Source organism: Tamandua tetradactyla, chromosome 1, assembly GCF_023851605.1.
Source record: "Tamandua tetradactyla isolate mTamTet1 chromosome 1, mTamTet1.pri, whole genome shotgun sequence".
Classification (NCBI taxonomy): domain Eukaryota; kingdom Metazoa; phylum Chordata; class Mammalia; order Pilosa; family Myrmecophagidae; genus Tamandua; species Tamandua tetradactyla.
In genome coordinates this window covers 100198617-100223682 of record NC_135327.1, presented here as the reverse complement: position 1 = coordinate 100223682, position 25066 = coordinate 100198617, and the positions used below count along the sequence as shown (strand labels likewise).

Genomic DNA, 25066 nt, shown 5'->3' with positions numbered 1-25066 from the left:
GAAAATCTGTCATAAATGCAGATCTCTAATACAATGTCTAATACAATGCCTAGCACAAAAGAAGCTTTAAAAAGGTCAATTTCTTTCCTCATTTGATTATGAGTTAATTTTCTGTAAAGGCAATGAAAAACCATTTACAAAGCATAACACTGGGGTTCCTTTTTTACTCAAGATGCTTAACACTCAAAATGACAATTACATCTTCAAGAGTATAATAAAAAGGGTGGAAAACAGCAATATAATTGACAAAGTGTAGATGCTAAGGAAACCAAGATTTTTTAAAGGGTTCTTTTTAAGAAGTAGCAAGGATTAAAAGCTTGGAGAAATCCAGAATTAAACAAAAAAAAGAAAAAACATGTCCCCAACTGCAACCATTCAATTTGTTAATAGCGTCCTGTAAGAAAAAGAACAAAACAAACGTTAGAATAGGACAACTATAGTTTGACCTGCCCAATATTTTTCCAACCATTAATAGCCACCACATACTCTAATTTTTTAACTGAAACATTTAGAAACAAGGTTCTTAATGTTTCAAAAGAAAAAGCTCACATACTTGGGCTATAGGAACGAGATCTTGATCGTGATCTGTATCGACTGTAATAAGGAGAAGGTGATCTTCTTCTGTAGAAAATAAAAGATTATTTAGCATACCACAGACATATGAAAATAATACAAATGCCTTATTTCAAATAATAATGAACCTAAGACACCAACAATTAAGTTCTGTGTGCCAATGAGAGTAGCATAGAACAGAAAGCATATGACAAAGCAAAATATTGGCAAATACCACTATTTTAACCTCTGTTCTCAGTCTTGAGGAAAATCATTTTTCTTTACTTTCTCCCTCAAGAAATCATCATACATAATCTATTTTAAAAATCAAGTTTTTATGAATATCAATGAAATAGAAATTAAAAGTACCATAACACCATCACATCAACTAATTTAAACAGAAATCACAAGTTAAAATATTACCTGTACCGGTAATCATAGTCTTCATATCTGTCATATCCACGATCATATCCTCTATCATAGTAAGAGTCTCGACGCCTGCCACCACCTCCACCGCCACCACCACCGCCACCTCCACCGCCACCGCCACTACTACAGAAAACCAAAAATGCCAACATTTTACATCAATATAATGGTTATTTTCCAAGATCATTTAATACAAATCAGTAACCTTAAAAAAAACTGAGTAAAGGAGGAGAGAGAAAACAGAGAAAGGATAATTCACTATAATTTCCTGACTGTCTCTATGTGATAACTCCCATGGCATTCTGCTTTGGCTTCCTTTTCATTACATAAATAAATGGGAATGTTTTTCATAAATCTTACGAACTACAAAATGTTATTCAATTTATGAACTATCGAAACCACTAGCACCTTTCAACAAAGTGAAATGATGCACCATACTGGAAAGCAGTACCAAAATATTAAGATACATATCCCTTTACTTAGCATAAAAGCAATTTCAAGAATTAAAAAAGGAACCTAGAACACCAAAGAATTAACTACCTTTTACAAATCAATTTCAATATCTGGCATTTATATCTTTTGACAGTGAATTTAAACTCTTAGCCCCCTTTCCTGTTGTTTTCCAAAATTACTTCCTAATCACGGGGACACTAATTTTATTTTAGATTTCTGTAGGCTCTCCTTGCCAAATTCCATATTTTCCCCTGGTAAGGTTTCAAATTAAACCTTACTCCTTACTTCACTCCCAAGAAATACTTCTGTGAATTTTACCTTTGGTTGAATTATATGTAAAAAATATAAAAGGCTCCATTATGTTGTATTCAATGTGAACACTGGTTTCTTCAACTCTAAAATCAGTAAAATTCTCCCTATACAGAAGCTTCCAAGGTCAAACAAAATAAGAAAATTGCTAAAAAAATGTTTATTTTTCTAGTATTTAACAACTTCTCCATCTGTACAGTACCGAGTCAAGAATTTTGATAGTTTTAACTTGACCCCCAGCTCAGTTTATAGATTTATGTAGTCTCAAAGAATATATACACATTAAATTACTTTCAACTCCAATTAAAAAGAAATCATTTTATCTCCTGATTAATCACATTTCTGGATCTCATAGTTTAGCTTAGGAAGCATGAAATCTTACTGAGTTGGTCTGCCCATGTAGATGCCTGGTGTAGGTGTGTGTGCTCTCTTGGTGATAGAATAATCCACACGAATTCTTCTACCATCCAGCTCCATTCCATTTGCCCTTTCCATTGCCTATAAAGGAGCACAGACACAGAAAGTCAGGCATAATTCACTAAACCTTAAGTAATAACTATATAAAAATAAGTTCAAACATTTATAATCCAAATGAATTCTCCTAACTTTGAAAATGGTACATCAACACAGTATGGAGGCTTGTACAGACATTTCTAGACTGCAACAATGTCCAGAATACATTGTAATCCACTCACTTTAAAAGCAGTCAGTAAACCTCCCAAGAAACTTTCCAGTTTTAGCTCTGGCTCAGATTCCCCTCAACCTACTCCATCAGATCAGAAAGGGAGCATGGAAGTGAAAAACCTTTTCAAAGTAAACTTTCTGTAAACAGGACAGGTAGACTGCCATTTCATGCTGCCTGGTCTCTTGCCATTTCACTCACAAAGACTGACTTCAAAATATTAAGCTAAGGTTTATATAAGGTTCTCACTATAATCTGCTTGCTCTTGTTTTTAGTTTGTAGCTCAGTATACTGGTAAGACTTAGTGAGCAGCCAAGAAGAAAAGGGACACAGCACACATTTACAATAAAGACTCAGCCTATCACAGAGACTGAATCAACAGACACAACTTTAATGTTAATTTGAAAAATTTTTAGAGTCCCCCCAAAGAGTTAATTATTTAGTTTTAATTAAAACCTACATACTGCACCAGGCTACTACTTCTAGAACAGTAAGATATCTCTTTTGATCTCACTTCTCAGAAAAATAATTGACATTTTTCTGATTAAAAAAAAAAAAACTTAAATTCTACCATATAAACACAAATAAGTATCTGCAAAGATAAAACTGCAATAAATTTAACACAGTTTCCATTTGAAATTTCGAAGTTAACACTTCTTCCCCAAACAACTGGAGCTAGGATTTTACACAGTAATCTATTCATGCCAATATTAGTGATTTTTATAATATACACACTGTAGCTTAATCACTTTAGGGAAGCTTGTGCTGAAGGACTCAGGGCTGGTATAGCTATAGAAAAGGAACAGCACAACTCAAGGAAACTTCCATAATGCTGAGGTTGACAGGAACTAGTTTCAAATATGGGTAACTCTAAACAGAAAGAATAATCCGGCAAGCAAGTTTCAACAAGTCAAGTCATTACTTATGTACCACACTGCCACCTAGTGAATGCCAAGTATAAAGGAACTTTTAAACCTGTCAACAAATGTACCTCTTACAACTGAGCTCCTGTCCTATCACTTTGCCCATAGGCTCTAACAACAATAAAGGCAATGGTAAAACTTTAGTACAGGAAAATATTTGCATGAAGCTCTGTGGGACTAAATAAAGTTGCCTTTTTTTTTTTTAATACAGAAATAAACTGAGGGAACATGAACATGAGATATAAGCCAGAAGTTTCACATAAAAAAAATTAAACTGTGATAGAAACACTGCAATATAAAAATTTCACTTCAGTCAGGTATCCTGTTATTTCCAAATGTACACCTTTAGCTCTTGAGACAGGGAATAAACAAACCACAATATATAATAGTAACAGGAAAAAAGCCTTAATACTGACATACCAAAATATTATAGAACCTATTACAATGTCTATTATGTAACGATTTAATAAAAAGAATAAAATAGTACTATCATTAATCTCCATTTTTAAGGTCTGATAAAACTTAATTCCTTATAATGGAATTTTCTAATTCAATATAGGAATTTGCAATGTTATGAGAAAGTAAACTTACTGCTTCATTTACAATTTAATGCTTAATAGAGTAGTAGAGTAGTACTACTTCAAATCATTAATAAGAATCATTTTGTTAGGGAAATTCAGAATGACACTAAACAAAAATGAAGTGCCAATTCTCTTCATGTACTATTTTTCAATTATAGAACAGAATAATATTGAGAGAAGAAAAATAAAACTTTGCATCTATACACAGGGAGCTAATTTACAAAATACATTAAACACCACATAACTAAATTATAATTATATAATCGATAACTTTTAAAAATAGTATCCAATCTCTTCTGTTAATTAAAAAATAAAACCTAAATGGCATTTATTTCCATAGAAAATACTTCCGTCAATTGTAAGAAACTTTTACCTCTTTTGAGTCATCTATTCTCTCAAAATAAACAAAAGCAAATCCTCGTGATCGTCCAGTTCGCTGATCATAAACCACATTAACACCACTCAAAGGTCCATATCGAGAAAATACTTCACGAAGATCTCTTTCTGTTGTATACAAACTGAGGCCAAATACTCCAAGACAAGTGTTGGGATCTGGATTCGCCTATTGAATAAAGATGTTATTTAATTAAAACTCCAAATTAAAACACATGCAAATACCTGCTTAGGATATACCTCCCCAAAATACCAACATTACCTTGCTTCAAATAATTTGGAGATGAGTGTTTAAGAACCAATGCAGTGAGGAAGAACAAAGGAATGTCATTACTGCAGGGTGTTGAAAATAGATGGTAATTAATATCTTAAAATTTTAACTTATATGTGAGACTAAAGCAAAAAATGTGTATTTGGTACAAAATTTATATTTTGACTACTGCATTTTCTAATATAATTTATGTAGAGAACTTAATTGAATACCATAAGTACATGGAACCTTGAATAGGGTAGATTTTGTTGGTTTGTCCAGAGTTGATGCCCCAATAAATCCCAGAGTGATTTGAACAGTGAATAAAAAGTATTTGCAAAGTCCCCTTAGGGGAATGGTGAGAAAGGGGGAAAATTCAATGTCCCCAAGTAGAATTCTTGATATTCTCACAAGCAGTGTGGACAACCAAAGCTATAGGCTGAGCCCCCCAATCTTGGGGTTTGTTCATGTGACACTTAACCCCACAAAGGATAGGTCAAGCCTACCTAAAATTAGGCCTAAGAGTCACCCCCAAGAGAACCTCTTTTGTTGCTCAGATGTGGCCTCTCTCTCTCTCAGCCAAAAGGACAAGCAAATTCACTTCCCTCCCCCTGTCTACGTGGGACATGACTCCCAGGGGTGTGGACCTTCCTGACAACGCAGGATAGAAATCCTAGAATGAGCTGAACTCAGCATCAAAGGATTGAGAAAAGCCCTAGAATGAGCCGAGACTCGGCATCATGGGATTGAGGAAACCTTCTCGATGAAAAGGGGGAAGAGCGAAATGAGACAAAATAAAGTGTTAATGGCTGAGAGATTTCAGAGTCGAGAGGCTATCCTGGAGGTTATTCTTATGCATTAAATAGATACCACCTTGTTAGTCAAGATGTAATGGAGAGGCTGGAGGGAACTGCCTGAAAATGTAGAGCTGTGTTCCAGTAGTCATGTTTCTTAAAGATGACTGTATAATGAAACAGCTTTCATAATGTGACTGTGTGATTGTGAAAACCTTGTGTCTGATGCTCCTTTTATCTACCTTATCAACAGACAAGTAAAACATATGGAATAAAAATAAATAATAGGGGGAACAAATGTTAAAATAAATTTAGATTGAAATGCTAGTGATCAATGAAAGGGAAGGATAAGGGGTATGGTATGTATGAATTTTTTTGTTTTCTTTTTCTTTTTCTGAATTGATGCAAATGTTCTAAGAAATGATCATGATGAATATGCAACTATATGATATTGTGAATTATTGATTATATATGTAGAACGGAATGGTCATAAGTTAAGAACGTTTGCGGTTTTTTTTTTTTTAATTTAAAAATTTAAGAAAAAAAAGAACCAATTCAGATGAACCATAACTTTATAGCTCATTGCACTTTCAAGCTTTCTTTGGAATATACTTCAGACTGTGCTATTGCCTGAATAAAAACATTCCTACTTATAGCTCAACAATCTCACTTTTCAGAATGTATGAATCCTAAGGAAAGAATTCAGCCCCAGTTAACACCCTATTTATAATTAATGAATGTTTTACACCCCTTATAGATTTGTACTTAATTTAACTTCATGTCTGATGTGTGTTTAGACTTCCCCTCTCCATTTTCATTCCTCAGCAAGAATATTCAATGTTCCCACTATCCTAATATTTTACAAAATATATACTGGCTTTCAGAATGTCATTAAATAATAACAGACTACATCACAGTTAAGTGATTCAGTATCAGGTGGTAGAAGCACAACAAAGCATTAAAGCACTGGAACTTTAGAGTCAGGTAAACTAGATGAAACCTAGGCTCTGCCAGCTAGGAGCAGGGGAGGGAGAATTGGGTTGTCAATTTCCTTATTCACAACATGATAATCTTTCTCACCGAGATGTTGTAAGTATTAAATGAACTGAAGAACTTTCCACAGTGTTCAATATAAATGTTTACTCTGAATAATTCTGGATATACTTATTTACTTCCCACCTATGGTAAAAAATGTTGAATGTATCTCAATATTCTCAACTCCGTCTTGGCATTTAATTTTTTCTTCCCACAGATTTCACCTCTTTCTTAACTACTCAAAAGTTAAGAGAGGAAAACAAACTTTAACTTAAAAAAAAAAAAAAAAAAATCACATACCCTGCTGCCTGTATGTCTTCTCCGGTTAGACATTGGAGAATGACTTCGGCTCCTTCGACGCCGGTATTCCGGTGTATATGATCTACTTCGAGATCGTCTCCTATGAGAATGAGAGTGGGATCTGGATCGAGTGTAACGTCTATGAGAATGCCTCCTTGATCTGGACCTTTGAGAGAAATAATTTATATGAACATACTGAAACAAAATGACTAACATCCTTCCTCCAAGGATTCATACATATACCCAGCTCCTTTCTCCTGAAGTATCCTCTTGATCTTTTGATCACTACAACCTCCTTCCTGTTTAGTCTATCCCTTCTACATTCAACATTTCACCTTACCCATAAACAAGCTACAACATCCATCTTTTTAAAAAAGAAAAACCAAACTAAAAATTCAACCATCACCACCACCACCACCACCAAAGCCTTTGATTCTTGTCACCTTCTTAGTATGGTTTTACATTCCACTCAATGTCAATTATTACTTCCTTACTTTCCAACCTTTCTAGCCTACTGTACTCAGGCATCCAAACAACTAATTTATCAACAATCTAAAATGCCCATCTAATCAGACGTTTTAGTCTTCACTTCTTTAAGCTTCAATATTTCATTCATCTGTCCAGTGCTGTTTCCTTAGTTCATTCATCTCTTACCTCTCAGTCACTCTCCGATGATCCTCTTTCTCTACCTGTAAGTTTCATTAATTCAACAAATGCTTATTTACCATTCCTATGACCCATACATAACTAAACTTAACCTGACCAGGGAGGATGACAGTCATATAATATAACTATTTCATAAGGCATTCAGTAACTTTATAAATACTAAGGGCCCAAAGGTTTAAAAAGAGAGATCATGTGGGAGAAGAGAATAAAACTAATGGGGGAAGATTTTATGAACTGAAGAAGGCTGGGAGAGTTAATAGTTAATGAATTAGCTAGGGAGACAGGAAAAAAGTGTTTTAGGAGTAACAAGAGCAGTTTCCTAGAAAGAAGACATGTTTAGAAAACAGCAAAATAGTACTACCTGCTAAGAATTAGAATACATGTAAAGGAAGTAATTAGTGTGAAGAAAGGCAACACTGGGTAAAACTTGAAATCCAGCCTGAGAGCATAAATTTATCAAAGGGAAGCAAGCTATAAAGGCCTCTGCGTAGGAAAGAAAACAGAAAAATGAGTTTTTACATTAGACTACTATTGAAAAGAAAATTAAGCATTGGGGTGGAGTGTGTATGAAGAAAATTTGCGCAAGAACACCATACATGAAATTCCTTCATTTTCCTTAGAATTGCTAATTTAAAGCCAGTTTTAAAAATAAACCCATCACTTCAAATAGTAAGTTATTTTTAAAGTAGTCATGAAAAGTGAGACATTAATTTAAAACCACACACTTTTTATTATCTTTTTAAGAATCAGTGATAGGTACTATGAAAAAACTAAGAGTAAAATAATAAAAAGTATATGCTACTATTTAGTGTTCTTGGGTGACCTATGAGTACAGAACTTAATGAAGTGATATAAGAGAATTCCAGGCTGAAGGCCCCAAGTGCAAAGGCCCTAATGTGAAAGTGTTAATTTCTATTTCTACAACTTAATTCTATATTCTGTGCTACTGTTCACAACCGGACATATAATCAAATCATTATTAATGAATCAAGCACTGGGTTGGATAATGGAATATCACAGTGAAAAAGATGTAACTGAGGACTGCAGGAAAAGTACAGCCTTTTAATGGATTCTGTTTTTATGCAAGTAGATTTTATTAGAAGTCATAAATGTCTCAACTCAAAAACTATGGCTTATCAAACTGTTCCAGTTGTTTTTAACCTTTTTTCCCCACTTCAGTAAACCCGGGGCATTGGATACACTGAACCTTGCAGTGAGTGGTTCACTAATTTTTTAGTTTTTTTAAATGAGCAAGAGAGAAAAATTTATTGAAAAGGTCAGTGCTAAAGGGCTAAGGTCAAGCGTGCTCAAGGGAGAGATACACCAATTCATTAGTTTTTGCTGCTGCTGGTGGTGGAGTCCTCATAATCGCATGGAGATATTTATATTCGAATTATACCTAACCAGCACCCCACCTTGAGTTTTCCTGAAAAGAATGTAGCTAGAATGCAAATTAGAAAAATCACCCCAAGTCACTGATATCCAGTACAACAAATATACATCAACCTTGTCTACAGTAAATTACCTGCAAGTCTCCAACAGAAAAAAACTTATTGTGCAAGTATTGCTGTTATAAAACCAAATACTAATTTTCAAATACCAAGCACACCGAAGTCAATCTATGTCTATATTTCTATATAATTTGTATTAACAGCTAATATCCAATAGAATAATTAGGCCAGGAGATGATTCTGGCTTATCTAAGTCCTTATTTAGAAGATAAAATTTATTCATAAATTGCAGTGTGAGGAAAAGCTACTTATTAAGTCTTTGATGAAATTTCTAACAAAATATAGAAACAAAAGATGTGACAAAAAACCTCGGCCCTGAAAAACCCAAGGAAGCAATTTAAGTATTACTTTAAATACACTTACCTGGATTTTGATCTTGATCGAGAATGGGATTCAGAGTGTTTGGAAACCCTTGATGGACTACGAGATCCTGACCTGCTCTCCGATTTTACACGAGCAGGAGTTCCCGTTGGAGATTTTGACTGAGAGCGAGACTCCTAACAAAGAAGACAGTATTACAAATGGCACTGGTCACGTAGATGCCTACCACCTAACATTTAAAAGTACCGTAATTATTTTATATTGATTGCTCCTGAAAAACAAATGGTTAGGCAACACCCTCCAGAAAAAAATTTCAGCTCATTAATAACCCATTGTTAATACTGCTAACTGTCCTCAGTAATTCCCTACTTGAACCAGATCACCAATTCTCTATTAACTAAGTAATCATGCAAATTCATCTACAACTTGATCATACAGACACTGGAACATAAACCATACATTTACTTAACCTAGGACCCATTCATTCTTCCAGATTCTTTTAATTCTACTTCACTCTTGCTTTCTACTTCTCTTCATTCTTCATTGAGTTTTTCATTTTTCATACTTCGTGTATTCTTCCCCAATTCAAACAATTCAAAATAGCCTTAAAAAAAATATTCAAGTGCTTCTATCTGACCAATCTTCTGTTCAATTTTTTCCCCCATTCAATTTTAATTTTCTGATCTTTAATACTTTTCATTAGCCTTCTTTTATCTTGATTTATCTTCCACATTCTTGGAAAAAACTCTTCAATTTCTTCACGAACATTAACCTTAATGGAAAAAGAACATTTAGTATATTTAAGCACGTGGGGATTATAAAACTCTGCTGGAGTTCAGAATGTTATCTATCAAATGGAAAAGCCAGCAGGTAAAGTGCAAATAACTAGTTTATTAAAAAAACAATTTTATAATCTTTAAAATTGTTCAAAAGTCTAGATTCTAACAATTAAAGAGAATTTACTGAATTTCTCTAAATGTTTTTACCACTCTTCACCCTCCTCCCCTTTCATGCTTCATCCTAATTCCTAAGTGAACAATTTTAATATAAATTAATTCAAACATAAATCTAACATGAACTTTAACTCCCCCACCTACAAGTTTTCACTATTTTATGACCTGAAAATTCTCATGATGTAAAAATAAGCTTTCACTAAGCCATGTTAAGAAATCAAGATATAGTCATTAAAGCAAAGCATCCCTGGCTAAAATATTTGTACACAATATTTAAACTGACAGGAAACATGCTAAGGGCCAAAGAAGTCTAAATATTAATAAATAACTAATATCCTCTTCCAATTTTGTTTGAACATTATCTTTGTTCACTCTGACTTAAGGCAAATCAGCATTCTGAAAAAACTAAAGGGAAAGTGTGAAATTCTTTGAATTTCCCTATATATTTACATATTTTTACAATTGTGCCATTTCAAAATACCTCTATCCATGAAATGTCATAATGTGAAAGTTAAAAATTAATGACAGCCTTTATTTTTGCTGTCCCCTTTTGTTCAGTTTTTTCTAGGTTTTATGCACTTATGCACATACTTTGTTCCCTTTTCTGATATCTTGTATCAGAAACAAAAGTGGTTTTGGAAAAAGGTGGATGAAAATCTCAATTTCCCAAATCAAATTTAGAAGTGACTGAAAATCTCACTTTTAAAAGAAACCCTATGCAAATGACTAAAGATCAAAGATTATTTTGTAACAAGAGAAAAACAAAAAGATCAAAAAAATTTTTGTAACAAGGCCACCTTTTGTTTTTCAAACAACTAACTATAAAACTAAATTTGTACTCACGTTATACTGGTATGTACAGGTTAATGAGCACGGGTAATAGAATATATATTATCTACATCTAATCACGTACCAAAAGTAGCTTAAGTGATTTGAGAGATATGAGACAATTATGACCAAAGTAGGATGAACAATTTGGATTCCCTGTCATTTAAGCCTTGCTTATCAGTGTAAGTAATCATTTCAATTCCAAAAAAGTAATTTCACACCAACTTTCTTTTCTGCTATGCAACTATGATACATTCCTTTTGACAACATTCTGTTTAATGTCAAAAGACGTATTCTCTAGGCCTATCTTTTTTTATATATGAAAACAAAATAAAATATACTACGTTTCTATTGAATATGAATCTTTCCCATCTAGCTACCCACACAATAATTCTTTCACCACATCTGAGATACGCTCTAAATTCCTAGACAGATTCCTGGAGTATGGCAATTTAACCCTTTTCTTTCATTGAAACACTGTAAGAGCAGCATATACAGTACCTAAAAAACAAACAAAAAACCTTATGGCTAATTTGCTGTAACTGAAGCCTTGCTAGCTGGTTCATTAAACTGATAACAAATTTGTTTTTTCGCTTCTGTAAAACATTCTCTGGCATAACATTCATTTAAATTACTGTTGAATAAATAGCAATAGACTGAAGAATATTTATCTATAAACACTACCACAGTCTTTGCTTTCTGAGACACTATAAACCTTTAATTTTACTTGGATATAAATTAAAATCTTACTTTAAACAATTTACTCAAAATGTTTATTTGACATAATTTCTCTCTAGTACATACCATTTTATGGTCCAAATATATGTGCAGTTTTTTTACTTTCAAGTTTCTCACGAATATAACTTTAACAGTTAGTGAAAATTACTTCTCTGGAATTAATGTAAACATAGTAACTCAGAACATCTTTAAATTTAAATTTTAAATCCCAATTCTAGTGTAGCAGCTCATCCGAAAAATCCAATTTTCCTTTTAAATGGGTGAAAAAGCATCTTTTCAAAAGATATCAGCATATTTACAAAGGCATGTTTTTTATTATCCAAGGTGCCAAAATATCTAACCTTTGTTGCCTCACACCCAAGATTGTCTGCTTGCTCTTATTTATTTTTTTAATTCTCAGAGAAATCTAAAACTGCAACATTTTCTTCATGGAAAACAGTCCTCTTAATTTACCTCCAACTCCTAGTTAGTAAACTGTCACTCTCATATTAACTTCCAAAAACAATTACGACTCATCTCAAAAGGTATATCAATAAGCACAAGTCAACCTAACCTAAAAATAAACTACCAAGTACAAAACAAATTTTAAATATTTCAAAAATATTTTTACCCTATACCAAAAATATAACATCTCATTCTTAAGAACTGATGTTTAATAGTCTTCACACAGAAAATCCTCTTAATATTTACCATTCTGAAGTAACTTACTTCTCAAAAGATGTTACCAAATAAATATCATCACTAAATGTGCTTTAGAAAACCAAGCTACAAACTGTTTTGGACAAATACTAGATAATCCATTTCTACCGTGTACTTGTCTTCATCATGAAATGATAATTTCAACTTTTTTCAAGAAATTAATGAGATGATTCAGGATTTGTAAACTGAATTGAAACTGAAAATAGAAAACAAATTAAATGCTAGAGAGGGGTGGTAGGTGTCCTCTTTCATTAGATTTCACTTAGCCTGCTTGTAAAAGTCTGCAGTAAAGTAATTCCATAAATTCTTCAGGAGCCTATCACTGGATCCAACAACTCGCCTAGTTGAAATGGGGGAGAAATGACTCAAAAAAATCACGGCACAGCTTTTAACAGAAATCCTAGGCCTCCAATCTATCTCACCTATTATAAACCAGAAGCCAGACAGAAAATTCTCAAAGCACAACCTGTTCAAATAGTTTTTATTTGGTTCTTTATCTTTATTATCAAGGTACCTTTGGTGAAGTGTGAAGAACTGAACCAAAAAATAAAAAGACTGGAGAGCTAACTAACAATGAATACTAAGAAAGTGCCGTAGTGCATCCAATCCAAGCAGTCTTAAAGACTTAAAGAGTCACCTTTTTTGTGTTAAAATAGTTTTTGACAACAACCATTCACTATTCTTTATTAAGAGTTCTTTAACAACCCTCATATACGCACTTTGCAGAAAACCATTCCTAAAGCAAGCAATAATTACAGTATCTTTTAATACAGCTACTAGCATACAACAGGTGAAATTAAAAAAATTTCAACACAATATATGCTTAATACTTCATACCGATTGAAATAAACATGCCAACCAATAAACACTATGCTGCAATACATTCCAATATCACGTCAAGGGCAAATTTACGCCAAGAGTGCCAAACTTACACAAATTCAAGTCTGTGTGCATGATAAGCTTGTAAACTTTCCCCAAATATTTTTCACTATAAAATGTGAGATCTAGTTTCATAGAGATACACTAGTGCATTTAACTAAATAAAAAAATTCAACAATATGTCCAAAAAAGCGAAAATATGTACGTATAATTACCCAAATAATTCACTAGATTTACTGTACTAAGAACTTCATTTACCAGAACTTATAAAAGAAACACTTCCAGTCTCTTCTTACTTCCTGATATCAGAGCAATCCCTTACAAAGTAAGTGATTATTCATAATATTAGCTATTTTTAAATGATAATTTCCTTAAGTTATCATCTTTAAGCACGAATCTCCCTTCTTTTAAGGTCATACCTGTACTGCCACATTTTAAATGAGGTTAGTGTGGTATTTACCTTTGCTGTATCTGCAAAGGTTCAGATATTTTAATATCTCCAAATTTAGAGTAATTTTGGGAACTTTATGATAAAAGAAATAATTTAGGAATTTTCACCTATACATACATAGTCAAATTTAAACTCACTTCCACAATTGTGAAATTACCTGTAAAATTTATACTCCTGTACAAACTTTAAATATGGCTCATAAACCTGCCAGCTTGTCTATCATAATCAATTGTAATGTTCCAAACACTAGTGTAAACATGGCAATTTCAAAATATGTAAAAGTTTTTAAGAACTAAAGTGATTTAGCTATATTAAAAGCCAATAAATAGCAATTAAAACCCAACTACTAAGAACCTGTTAAAACACTCTCCACTTAAGATCTTATCTTCTAGTGTCATGGAGTATTTAAGACTCTTTAAGTAAGTCAGACTTATATCGCCCTAGTTTCAAGGAAAAACAACTTTTCTTTCACCTCAGCTCTGTCAGATCTAGTCACTCAAAAGTTTGATGAAAACCATGAGACAATTAAGAAATATACACAACTACATATAGCAAAAACTTAATGCAGGAAGAAGGCACAACATTCCCTTTCACTATTATCCCCTCAACTCTTCTACTGTTACTGATTCTTTTTCCCACTGATTGCTACTATTTCCTCACCTCCATTTCTGCCCTGCTAAATCTGTTAGGACACATAAAGAAATAATCAGTATTACTTCACTTAGCATATAGGGGAAAAATACATAAATATTCCTTTTACAAAGGTCCCATAGTTAATTATTTCATACCTCAACTCACTGAGAGATACCATAAAGGAGATGGTTTTCAAATTGGCAGGCAAATTCTAGGAAAATATTCTGACCATTCATGGCCATTTCACACTTTGGTACACTATACATAAATAACTCCAGTTCATTAAAAAAAATTAAATCCACAGACAAAGCTCATTTGTCTTTTTTATGACTCTCATCCCTAATACTTAAATCCCTTGATATTCTCTCAGATCTCAAGACTTTTTATTCTCATTGCAGGAATGGTATAAAACATAAGAAGCCATCTGTGACAAATCTATGAAATTACGGTTATGTACTGCAGATACAATTACTTGCACAATTTTTTTTAAAAATCCCAACCTATTCATATCAAGCAAATTAAACTGGCACTCCTCAGTGAAAGACTCTCCGATATAGACATTTGAGCTTAAGATGTTTTCTAAGTTTATAAATTTTTGTTTAGAGGCAAATCGGAATAAAAAAAGCATTAAAATTGAAAATAATAGTACTTAACTTTAGGAAAATAAATTATACCCAAAACAAAAAAGACTCTCAGATTTAATACTTCACCATCTTATAAAAGACTATCTTCAGGGAATATATGAAATTAAATTGCTGAAGATGAAGTAAGTCTTTCAAAATTCTTTTAAGAAAATGAAGAGGGGCAAACCTCACTAGCACTCTTTCACCAACAATCATCTCATACTTTTAAGGGAACTCTAGAAGCCTCCTAAAAATATTCAACTACTGAAGAAGTCAGGACCAACTCTGAATAGGCGGAAAAAGCATTATCTTTTTTCTTTAACTATACTACAAAGCATGTTATAAGTATTTTTGGAACCCCAAACAATAAAGAAATCATTAACCTCTACTGAAAACACTGGGCCACTGCTTGATGAAAAAAATTTAGAAATAGAAAAGGCACTAAAATTTTTGAGATCAAAACTCTAAATTTTAGTTCATTTGTGAACTCATTACATTTATGAAGATGACATGCAAAAAAAAAACATAGCTCAAAGGCCAACTTCATCCCAAATTTCAAAAGACTATTTAAAAAAGTTACCAGAATTTTCTTACTCATTCTTTACATCCCACTGTTGCCTTGTTTAAGCCAGATTTTTCATAATTTCCTTCCTTAGATATTTCAAGTGCTCTGTACTGCTCCTCCTGGGTCAGTCTCTGTAGTCTTTGCTAAAATTATTTTCGTTATACCACTCCTAAAACTATGAATCCATATATGACTCCTCTTTACTGCCTACTGGATTAAGGCCCAATTCTTAAATCTAGGATTCAAAGCCCTCCACTATCTGACTGCATATTTAGTCAAATCTTTCACGATTTCAGCACTAACTCCTCACTGTTGCATCCATACAACATTCATTGCCCCAATCATAAGTTTCATTGTATCTTTTACCCAGGCTTTCTCCTGGCTCACAAAGCTACTGGACTCCATTTTCTGAATACCTTATTAATTCTATCATATAGTTTAGCACTTGATTATATACTTACTCTAACCCAGATCTGAGTCGTCAGTCCTCTCAAATTAGACTGCAAGTTCTCTTTCCCTCAAGAACACCTAGCCCTTATTAGAAAAGCAGATGTTTGGTCAATGAGCTTCACCCACAGGCAGAAGAGAAATTTATGTTGGTTAACTATTAGGGAAAATTATAACAGAATTCAGCAAATTTCTTTCCTAAAGTTCCTTTACTCCTTCCCTTTAAAATAGAAGAGACATTAATCCACAACCGAAAATTAAGTTTCAGTGACTGCTTTTAGTAAACTCTATTAGTGACTCTGAGACACTTAAGGACAGTGTGCTCTTTTTGAAAAAGTAAACCAACACACACACACTGCATAGTGTGAGTATACATATATGAGCAGTGAACTGGGACTTGTCTCAGATTCCTGGCTGCATGATCTGCTTAGTTCTTAAATTCTAAAATGGTTAACACTCCAGCCCTTCCATGATTATTATTCAAAGCAATAAATTAGAAAACATTTACTACATTTAACATTTAAACATTTAAATAGAAAGATTTTTCTATTCTAAAATGCTATAGAAATAGGAACTATTAGTTTTAGCTTTCTTTAATACATCCAATAATCTCTAGGAAAAAAGTATCCCTAATTCTATGGAAAACTGGGTTACATGTGTCCCATTTATTCTGTAAAGCAAGTGAAATCTCATTTTAAAGTATGAGACATACTTCTCACTAATAAAACTCCTACACAAAAGAAAGCATTAATTCATAAACTAGATTTATAACAATCTCCGCAAATGTTTCTGATAACCTTACATTTGAATACTGACCCACAACTACCTACAATTTTCAAAACAAGCAGAAGCAGAAGGTTACCAACTACCACCAAATTAGTTTCGCTAATTTATTTTGGTCAAAGGCAAGTCTGAAGTACAACCACTTACACACATCATTTGGAAATCCTATTTTCAACACCACTAAATGGTTGCTACATTAAAATTAAGATACAAAAATAGGAACACAGTAACTATATTATATAAAAACTTTAAAAACTGCTTGTGGTTAAAAGATTAAGTAAACCCCCCTTTTTCTATTAAAATAAGTTAACATCTATATATGTTTTAGCTTAAAACTGGGTGGGAATCTTATATATACTACTTAGGTGGGTCAGGAGTAAAGAACTTACTCCCTTCCTCGATCTGATGACAAACTAAGAAAATAAGAACTAAAAGAAACTAAACTAGAGCTAAAGTCTAAAATTACAGTAGTCAGTCCTCTTCAAGTCCCCACAAACCAAATCAAACATTAACAACAACAAAAAAAAGTTTTTAAAAACTAAAGTTAATCGGAGAAGAGGAAAGATGAATGGATAACAAAAAATTTTCCTACAACTATCTACAATTTTCAAAACAAGCAGAAACTTACCAACTACCATCAAATATTTTCATTGCATAATTTTCAAAAGTTTTGTTGAAACAATCAATAAACCATGCTAAAAAAACCAAGAAGGTTCAACTAACTACTCACATGCCTCTAGTTTATTAAAAAACAAGCCAATCTTAAAGGAATTAAAGTAGCCTTTTTGTTTCTAATCTATCACTTTAAATTTTTCTCCAAAAAGAATAAAAGTTTCAATTAATCTTATGATATGACTGACTAATTTCAGGTGTTTAGTAAGTATATATTATGAGCTTCCAAAAAAGACAAAATTTAGTCCCTCCAGCACACATCTCAACTGTTTATGTGTTTCCCTAGTAACAAGACTAAAAACCAACACAACATCCAGAACACGTTGCCTGGGGATTTTGTTTTCTTCTCAGGGTTCCGCACTAACTCACGCACACCAGTTTCCACACTATGAGGATAATTTCGGAAAAGGAATTCAAAAACTGATAAATGTCCTGGTACATTTAAGCCGCAGATAACACTACATTTTCTGTCACGTTCGTATTTATCCGAGCCCAAATAATGAAAAGCTTCTGAGCCATTTTTGCTGGGAGGTGGAGTGAGAAGAGAAATGGAGAAGACCTGTCATTTTCAGTTAACTTTTTGAATAAGATTAACAATACAAACCGACTAATTATTTTAAAAATACCGAGCCATAAAATTCGTTAGGTTACGTAAGATTAAAGTCAGACAGAAGATTCCCCCCACCCTTTTTTTATTTACCGTAAAAACCTGTAAAGGAGTGGTCAGTTTTCAGATTAAAGGTCATAGGAAGAAAGGAAGCATTAGAGTTGATTTATAAAGAGAAAAAAAAAACACCCAACATTAAGGAATAAGAAAAGGCGTTATAGCATTTCTACATTCATACTGAAGTGAAAGGAAAGTAAAAGGGACATTAAGGGAAAAGGGCTCCTTGCGTAGTTTTCCCCTCACAGCTCTCGTCTTAAGAACGCTTAAGGGTCGGTGCGGTCGTTGACTAACCACTTCATTAGGGTCGTCCCACCTTCAACCTCAAGGCTTTCGCCTTTATAGACGCAACGCCGCCGGTTCCAACAGAGACGCGGCCGCTCACTGCAATAGAGAGCCAAGGAGACACAGGCCCCAGCTAGTCCCACGCCAGCTTCTCCCCTCCCGGATCACAGCCCCGCGCACTTTCGACCCCGAGACCCTCTACAATGCTCGGGGTCGTCAGATATGCCACCGGAGGAAGCACCTACCACTATCCGGCCGGAGGGGAACTCCCTACCGCCTCCTCCCGCCCCACCGCGACGGGGACCTACACCTTGGAAGAAATAAGGAAGCCTTAGAGGTGGGGAGAAGGGAGGAAGCAATGCGGGTGGGAAACAGGACCCAGGAGTCCAGGTATCAGTCAGTCTCCAAAAAGGGGGAGGGGGGGTCATCCGCAGTGTTTGGGGAAGGAGTGAAACCCAGAAGCCATCTTGGGATGTGAGGAAGCAACGGCGATGGCTCCTGAAGCTGTTCCCCGCGGGACCTCGCAGGACTCCCCGCAAACGCGCCCGCCCGCGCTCATCCCCAAGATGCCCCGAACATTGGGCCGCCGCCGAAGACGGCTCCCGCGGCTTTGTACTCACTCTGCCCTCGAAGTTGTTCTCCTCTACATCACTCATGTCGGCCAGGCGCGCTCCGGAACTAAATAAGAGACAATCTCGGCTTGAAGGCCGATGGCCTAATTAATTCGCTCACTGGACCGTGGGGAGAAGGAAAGAGTCGGCAACAACGGCCGCTCCACTCCACTCCCACTCGGTCACAGGCTCCGGCAAAATGGCGCCGGTGCCGCCAGACCCTTCTAGGCTCCCGGGTGCGCAACGTAAGGGGGCGGGGCACCCATGTGATATCACGAGGCCCCGCCTCCCGCCGGGCTTTGTGTTGGATGAGGCTTTGTGTAGGCCTCCGCCTTGCGCGCCGGGATGGCTTAGGGTTCTAAGAGTCTGCGTGCTGGATCCTCCTCCCCGCCCCTGACCCCCAAAGTCGCTTCAGTTCGCTCTTCAGGATTTTTCAGTTACCACTTGAGCTTTTATTCACCTGGTCCCTTTTAGTATTTTACAAGTGGAACAGAAAAAACTTGGAAGCTTATATATAATTGAAAAGTTTTGGCGGGGCAGTCTTTATTACTTCAACATTTATTTGCCTTATGTTATCGAAGTAATTCATGCACAGATGAACTTTTAATGAAAAACCAGTCACCTGCCACGCCTCTCTCTTCCTTCAGTACCGTACCAGACACAACGGTATCAATTTTATTTTTTACCTAATGCTTGGCTTCTTAACAGTTTGTTCTGATTTAGATATTTCTGTATAGCTTCATAGCCAAGACTTCCCAAATCTGCCGATTTGGTACCCAATTATGGTAATTTCTGAGGTGACTTTGTACTTTTACTTGTAAATTCAATTTAACAAATAAGTTTCCTCTTTAAAGATTTTATTTTCCCACAAGACTTGGCAGTAAAAAGGCTGATGTAGACTTTGATAATTCTCTGTTAGGAAAGTTAGTACAACAGGATTATGAAGATTGCTTCCCCTGGGCAAGATTTCGACTTTTGACTGCCTGATATTGATAGAACTAAACATATATGACATCTGCCTTTTTAAAAAGATGTTTGAACTTTATAATGAGGCTGATAACCTTTGAACTTCCCATTCAATCTTGGTATCATTAAAAGTAGGACAACCAGACATGATATAACTCATGGTGTATGCGGTAGAAAATACCCAGAGACTGTGAAAGTATTCTAGATTCCTTCAAATCAAACCCATATCTGATCAAATAGCAGATCTAACCTTAGTTTGCAGGAAGTAGAGGCCAGAGAAGAGTAAGTTTTAAAAAAAAAATTGAGAGGAAAATATCCACTTCCACAGGACTGATAACCTAATTACCCCAACAGATTAAATAAATTTAAAAACAAGGGTAGAAAGAGGGCAGATTATTATAGACTAAAAGAGACACAAGAGGCAAATATGTGCCCTATTTGAATAATGTTTAAAACAAACTATTTGAGACCATTGGCAAAATTTGAATAAAGACTGGAAATTAAATGATAACCAAGAATTGTTACTTTTATTATAGGTGGTAATAGTATGGTGGATATGTTAAAGAAAAAAAGTCTTTACATTTATTAATTGGAATTACAGTCCAAGAAAGAACTTTCCCTTCTCTCCCACCTATTTATTCATTTAATTATTTTTATCAGTATGAGTTATTCCATGGAGGGCTTCACAAATGTTTTAATGGCCTCATATTACATTTAGATTCTTGATCCATTTGGAGTCTATTTTTGAGTATGATGTGAACCTGAATCTAATTTTAACTCTTTCCAAATGCTAAGCACTTGTCCTAGCCCCATTTATTAAAAGGTCCATCTTTGCCCTGATGATGTGAGATTTCCACCTTTATCATATAGTAAGCTTCCTTATGTATTTGAGTTTATTTTTAGGTTTTCCATTCAATTCGTGCACCAATACCATCCTGTTTTAATTAGAAAGCTTTTGAGTTTTAATGTTGATAGGGCTGACTACTCCCTTTGTAGTCTGCCTTTATATAGTTTTTTTTTATTATTAGCAATAGTTTATTCCACATTTTTAACTTGCAAAGACAACTTTTGTTAAGATTCTTTTTTTCTTTTTTTGAATTTTTATTTTGGCAATTTTTTTTTAATGCAAACATTTGTAATTTCTTATCATTCCATTCTACATATGTAATCAGTAATTCACATCATCACATATTGCATATTCATCATGGTGATCATTTCTTAGAACATTTGCATCTATTCAGAAAGACAAATAAAAAAAATTTATACATACCATACCCCTTACCCCTCCCTTTCATTGATCACTAGTGTTTCAAACTAAATTTATTTTAACATTTGTTCCCCGTATTATTTATTTTTATTCCATATGTTTTATTCGTCTGTTGACAACGTAGATAAAAGGAGCATCAGACACGAGGTTTTCACAGTCACATTGTGAAAGCTATATCATTGTACAATCATCTTCAAGAAACATGGCTACTGGAACACAGCTCTACATTTTCAGGCAGTTCCCTCCAGCCTCTCCATTACATCCTGACTAACAAGGTGATATCTACTTAATGCATAAGAATAACCACCAGAATAACCTCTCTACTCTGTTTGAAATCTCTCAGCCATTGACACTTTGTCTCTTTTCACTCTTCCCCATTTTGGTCGATGTTTTCTCAATCCCTTGATACTGAGTCTCAGTTCATTCTAGGGTTTTTCTCAATCCCTTGGTGCTGAGTCTCAGATCATTCTAGGATTTCTGTCCCATGTTGCCAGGAAGGGCCACACCCCTGGGAGTCATGTCCCGTGTAAAGAGGGGGAGGGTGGTGAGTTTGCTTGTTGTGTTGACTAGAGAGAGAAGCCACATCTGAGCAACAAAAGAGGGTCTCTTGGGGGTGATTCTTAGGCCTAATTTTGAGTAGGCATGACCTATCCTTTGTGGGGCTAAGTTTCATATGAACAAACCCCAAGCCTGGGGGCTCAGCCTATAGCTTTGGTTGTCCACACTGCTTGTGAGAATATTAAGAATTCAACTTGGGGAGGTTGAATTTTCCCCTGTTCTCATCATTCCCCAAAGGGGACTTTGCAAATACTTTTTTATTCACTGTTTGAATCACTCTGGGATTTATTGGGGCATCGCTCTGGGCAAACCAACAAAATCTCATGTCCTAGTCAAGATTCCATGTACTTATGATGTTCAATTAAGCTGTCTACATAAGTTATATTAGGAAATGCACTAGTTAAAATATAAATTTTGTACCAAATAAACATTTTTTTCCTTAGTCTCACACATAAGTTAAAATTTTAAAATATTAATTACCATCTATTTTCAGCACCCTACGGTAATGGCATTCCTTTGTTCTTCCTCAAGCAAAAACAGTTTTTAAATTTGTAGATTTAGTCACTATCATTGTACACTCTAGGCATTCCTAGATTATACCATCTCAATCTTTATCGTCTATCTTTCTTTCTGATTTCATTTGTGCCCCCAGCCCTTCTCCCTCTATCATTCTCACATTCAGCTTCATTCAGTGTTTTAAGATAATAGTATTACAGTTAGGTAGTATTGTGCTATCCATTTCTGAGTTTTTACATTCAGTCCTGTCCCACAATCTATATCCCTTCAACTCCAATTACCCAATATTTTACCCTATTTCTATCTCCTGATGGTCTCTGCTACCAACGAAATTCCCCAAGTTTATTCACTAATGTCAGTTTATATCAGTGAGACCATACAGTATTCGTCCTTTTGTTTCTGGCTAATCTCACTCAGCATAATATCCTTAAGGTCCATCCATGTTGTTACATACTTTATAGCTTTATCCTGTCTTACAGCTGCATAATATTCCATCGTATGTATATACCACAGTTTGTTTAGCCACTCATCTGTTGATGGGCATTTTGGCTGTTTCCATCTCTTCACAATTGTAAATAATGCTGCTATAATCATTAGTGTGCAAATGTCCATTTGTGTCCTTGCCCTCATGTCCTCTGAGTAGATACCTAGCAATGCTATTGCCCGGTCATATGGCGATTCTATATTTAGCTTTTTGAGGAACTGCAGAACTGCCTTCCACAGCAGTTGTACCATTTGACATTCCCACCAACAGTGGATAAGTATGCCTCTTTCTCCACATTCTCTCCAGCACTTGTCATTTTCGGTTTTATTGATAATGGCCATTGATAATGGGTGTGAGATGATATCTCATTGTGGTTTTGATTTGCATTTCCCTAATAGCCAGGGAAGGTGAGCATCTTTTCATGTGCCTTTTGGCCATTTGTATTTCCTCTTCTGAGGACTGTCTGTTCAAATCTTTCCTTTATATGGTTTATATGGTTGCCTTGTAGACACAACCCATATTTTTATGAGAAAAGTTGTGGTGGTTTGAAGCTTCATGTACCCCAGAAAAACATGTTCTTAAATTCTTAAATACATAGTAAGCATGACCTTTTGATGAGATTACTTTAAAGAGTGTCCCACCTCAAACAAGCTAAATGTTAATTCTATCACTAGAGTCCTTTAAAAAAAGAAATGAATTTGGGCAAAGAGAGAAAGCCATGGAAACAAGAAACTGAAATCAGTGAAACCTGAAAGAGGATGGAGAGACCAGGACATGCTGCCATGTGCCTTGCCATGTGGCAGAGGAGCCAAGGAGGCCGACAGCTAGTCTTCAGGAAGAAAATATTGCCTTGCTGATGCCTTGATTTGGACATTTTCCCAGACTCAAACCATGAGCGAATGAATTCCCATTGTTTAGCTAAACCATTTCATCTTATTTTCTTTACACAGCCTAGGTAAACTAAAACAAAAAGTAATTTTGGGCGGGCCATGGTGGCTCAGCTGGCAGAGTTCTCATCTGCCATGACAGAGACCATAGTTAGATTCCTGGTGCCTGCCCATGCGAAAAAAAAAATTGATTTAATAACTTTTTATTATAATCTTCCTGACAAATGGCAATCCTACTAATTTTCTCCCCATTATAATCAACATGATATCATCTATACCATCATCATGATGTCATCTATCATCTATACCATCCATATAGCAGCCATAGTTTTTTGTGCATTTTCTTATTTAATGGAGCATCAAAATTTGGTGAAATTTGGGAAAAATTTAAAATATGAGTATGTGAAATATTCTTCCTTTCACTAAGCTCAACAGCTCACTCTTTTTTGTTATTTCTTATATGTTATTTCTGTATTTTTATTTTTTATGCAATTTTCTTGATATATATATTTATATACGATATAATCATTCAAAGCATACAATCAGTGGTTCACAGTATCTTCATATAGCTGTGCGTTCATCATCAAAATAGATTTTTTAATATTTCATTACTCAAAAAAATAAAAATAAGAATAAAAACACAAATAGAAGTAAAAATGAACACCCCAAACATTCCATCCCCCGTTTCCCCTATAATATTTATTAGTTAGTTAGTTAGTTTTCTTACTCATCTGTACATAAACTAGATAAAGGGAGTGTCAGTTACAAGGTTTTCACAATCACACGGTCACATCTTAAAAGTTAAATAGTTATATAATGATCTTTAGGAATCAAGGATATTGGATTACAGTTCAGTAGTTTCAGGTATTCCCTCTGGGTACTCCAATACACCAAAAACTGAAAAGGAATATCTATACAATGCATAAGAATAACCTCCAGAATGACCTCTCAACTGTTTGAAATCTCTCAGCCACTGGAAGTATTTTGTTTCATTTCTCTTCCCCACAAGGCTTTCTCACTCCCATGATGCCAGGGCCAGGCTTATCCCCAGGAGTCATAGCCGGGGAGAATTACATCCCTGAAGTCATGTCCCACATAGGGGGGAGGGCATTGAGTTCACCTGCAGAGCAACAAAAGGGGTTCTCTGGGGCTCACTTTTAGGCATAATCATAGGTAGATGTGCTGGTTTGAAAGGATGTATGTCCCCTAGAAAAGCTATGTTTTAATCTAAATCCCATTTCATAAAGGCAGAATAATCCCTATTCAATACTATATGTTTGAAACTGTAATCAGATCATCTCCATGAAGATGAGATTTAACCAAGAGTGGTTCTTAAACTGGATTAGCTGGAGGTATGTCTC

The 25066-nt window shown here is 34.8% G+C and overlaps 1 protein-coding gene across 9 annotated transcripts; it reads right to left on the bottom strand.

Annotated features, from left to right (window-relative positions):
• Positions 1-147: 147 nt before the first annotated feature.
• On the bottom strand, positions 148-19286 carry TRA2A (transformer 2 alpha homolog). 9 transcript variants are annotated; one of them, XM_077121725.1, is made up of 10 exons: positions 19037-19285; positions 18426-18515; positions 9890-9968; positions 9239-9372; positions 6699-6798; positions 4300-4488; positions 2123-2238; positions 976-1104; positions 554-621; positions 148-394 (listed from the first exon to the last, which is right to left on the bottom strand). In XM_077121725.1, exons 5-10 carry the CDS (start codon positions 6729-6731, stop codon positions 384-386), a joined length of 546 nt encoding a protein of 181 aa, XP_076977840.1. In that variant the 5' UTR covers positions 6732-6798; positions 9239-9372; positions 9890-9968; positions 18426-18515; positions 19037-19285; the 3' UTR covers positions 148-383. The 9 variants fall into 9 exon arrangements, with proteins under 9 accessions (XP_076977840.1, XP_076977820.1, XP_076977849.1 ...); XM_077121705.1 differs by having other exon boundaries at positions 9239-9968; XM_077121734.1 differs by lacking the exon at positions 9890-9968.
• Between the last annotated feature and the right edge of the window lie 5780 nt (positions 19287-25066).

Excerpts from the sequence above, each read along its gene's own strand:
- TRA2A (XM_077121678.1), bottom strand. The coding sequence starts at position 19,072 with ATGAGTGATGTAGAGGAGAACAACTTCGAGGGCAGA. Across the intron at positions 6,865-9,238 it reads CGATCAAGATCAAAATCCAG|GTCCAGATCAAGGAGGCATT; the intron begins GTAAGTGTATTT and ends TTTCTCTCAAAG. Across the intron at positions 1,105-2,122 it reads TACATGGGCAGACCAACTCA|TAGTGGCGGTGGCGGTGGAG; the intron begins GTAAGATTTCAT and ends GGTTTTCTGTAG.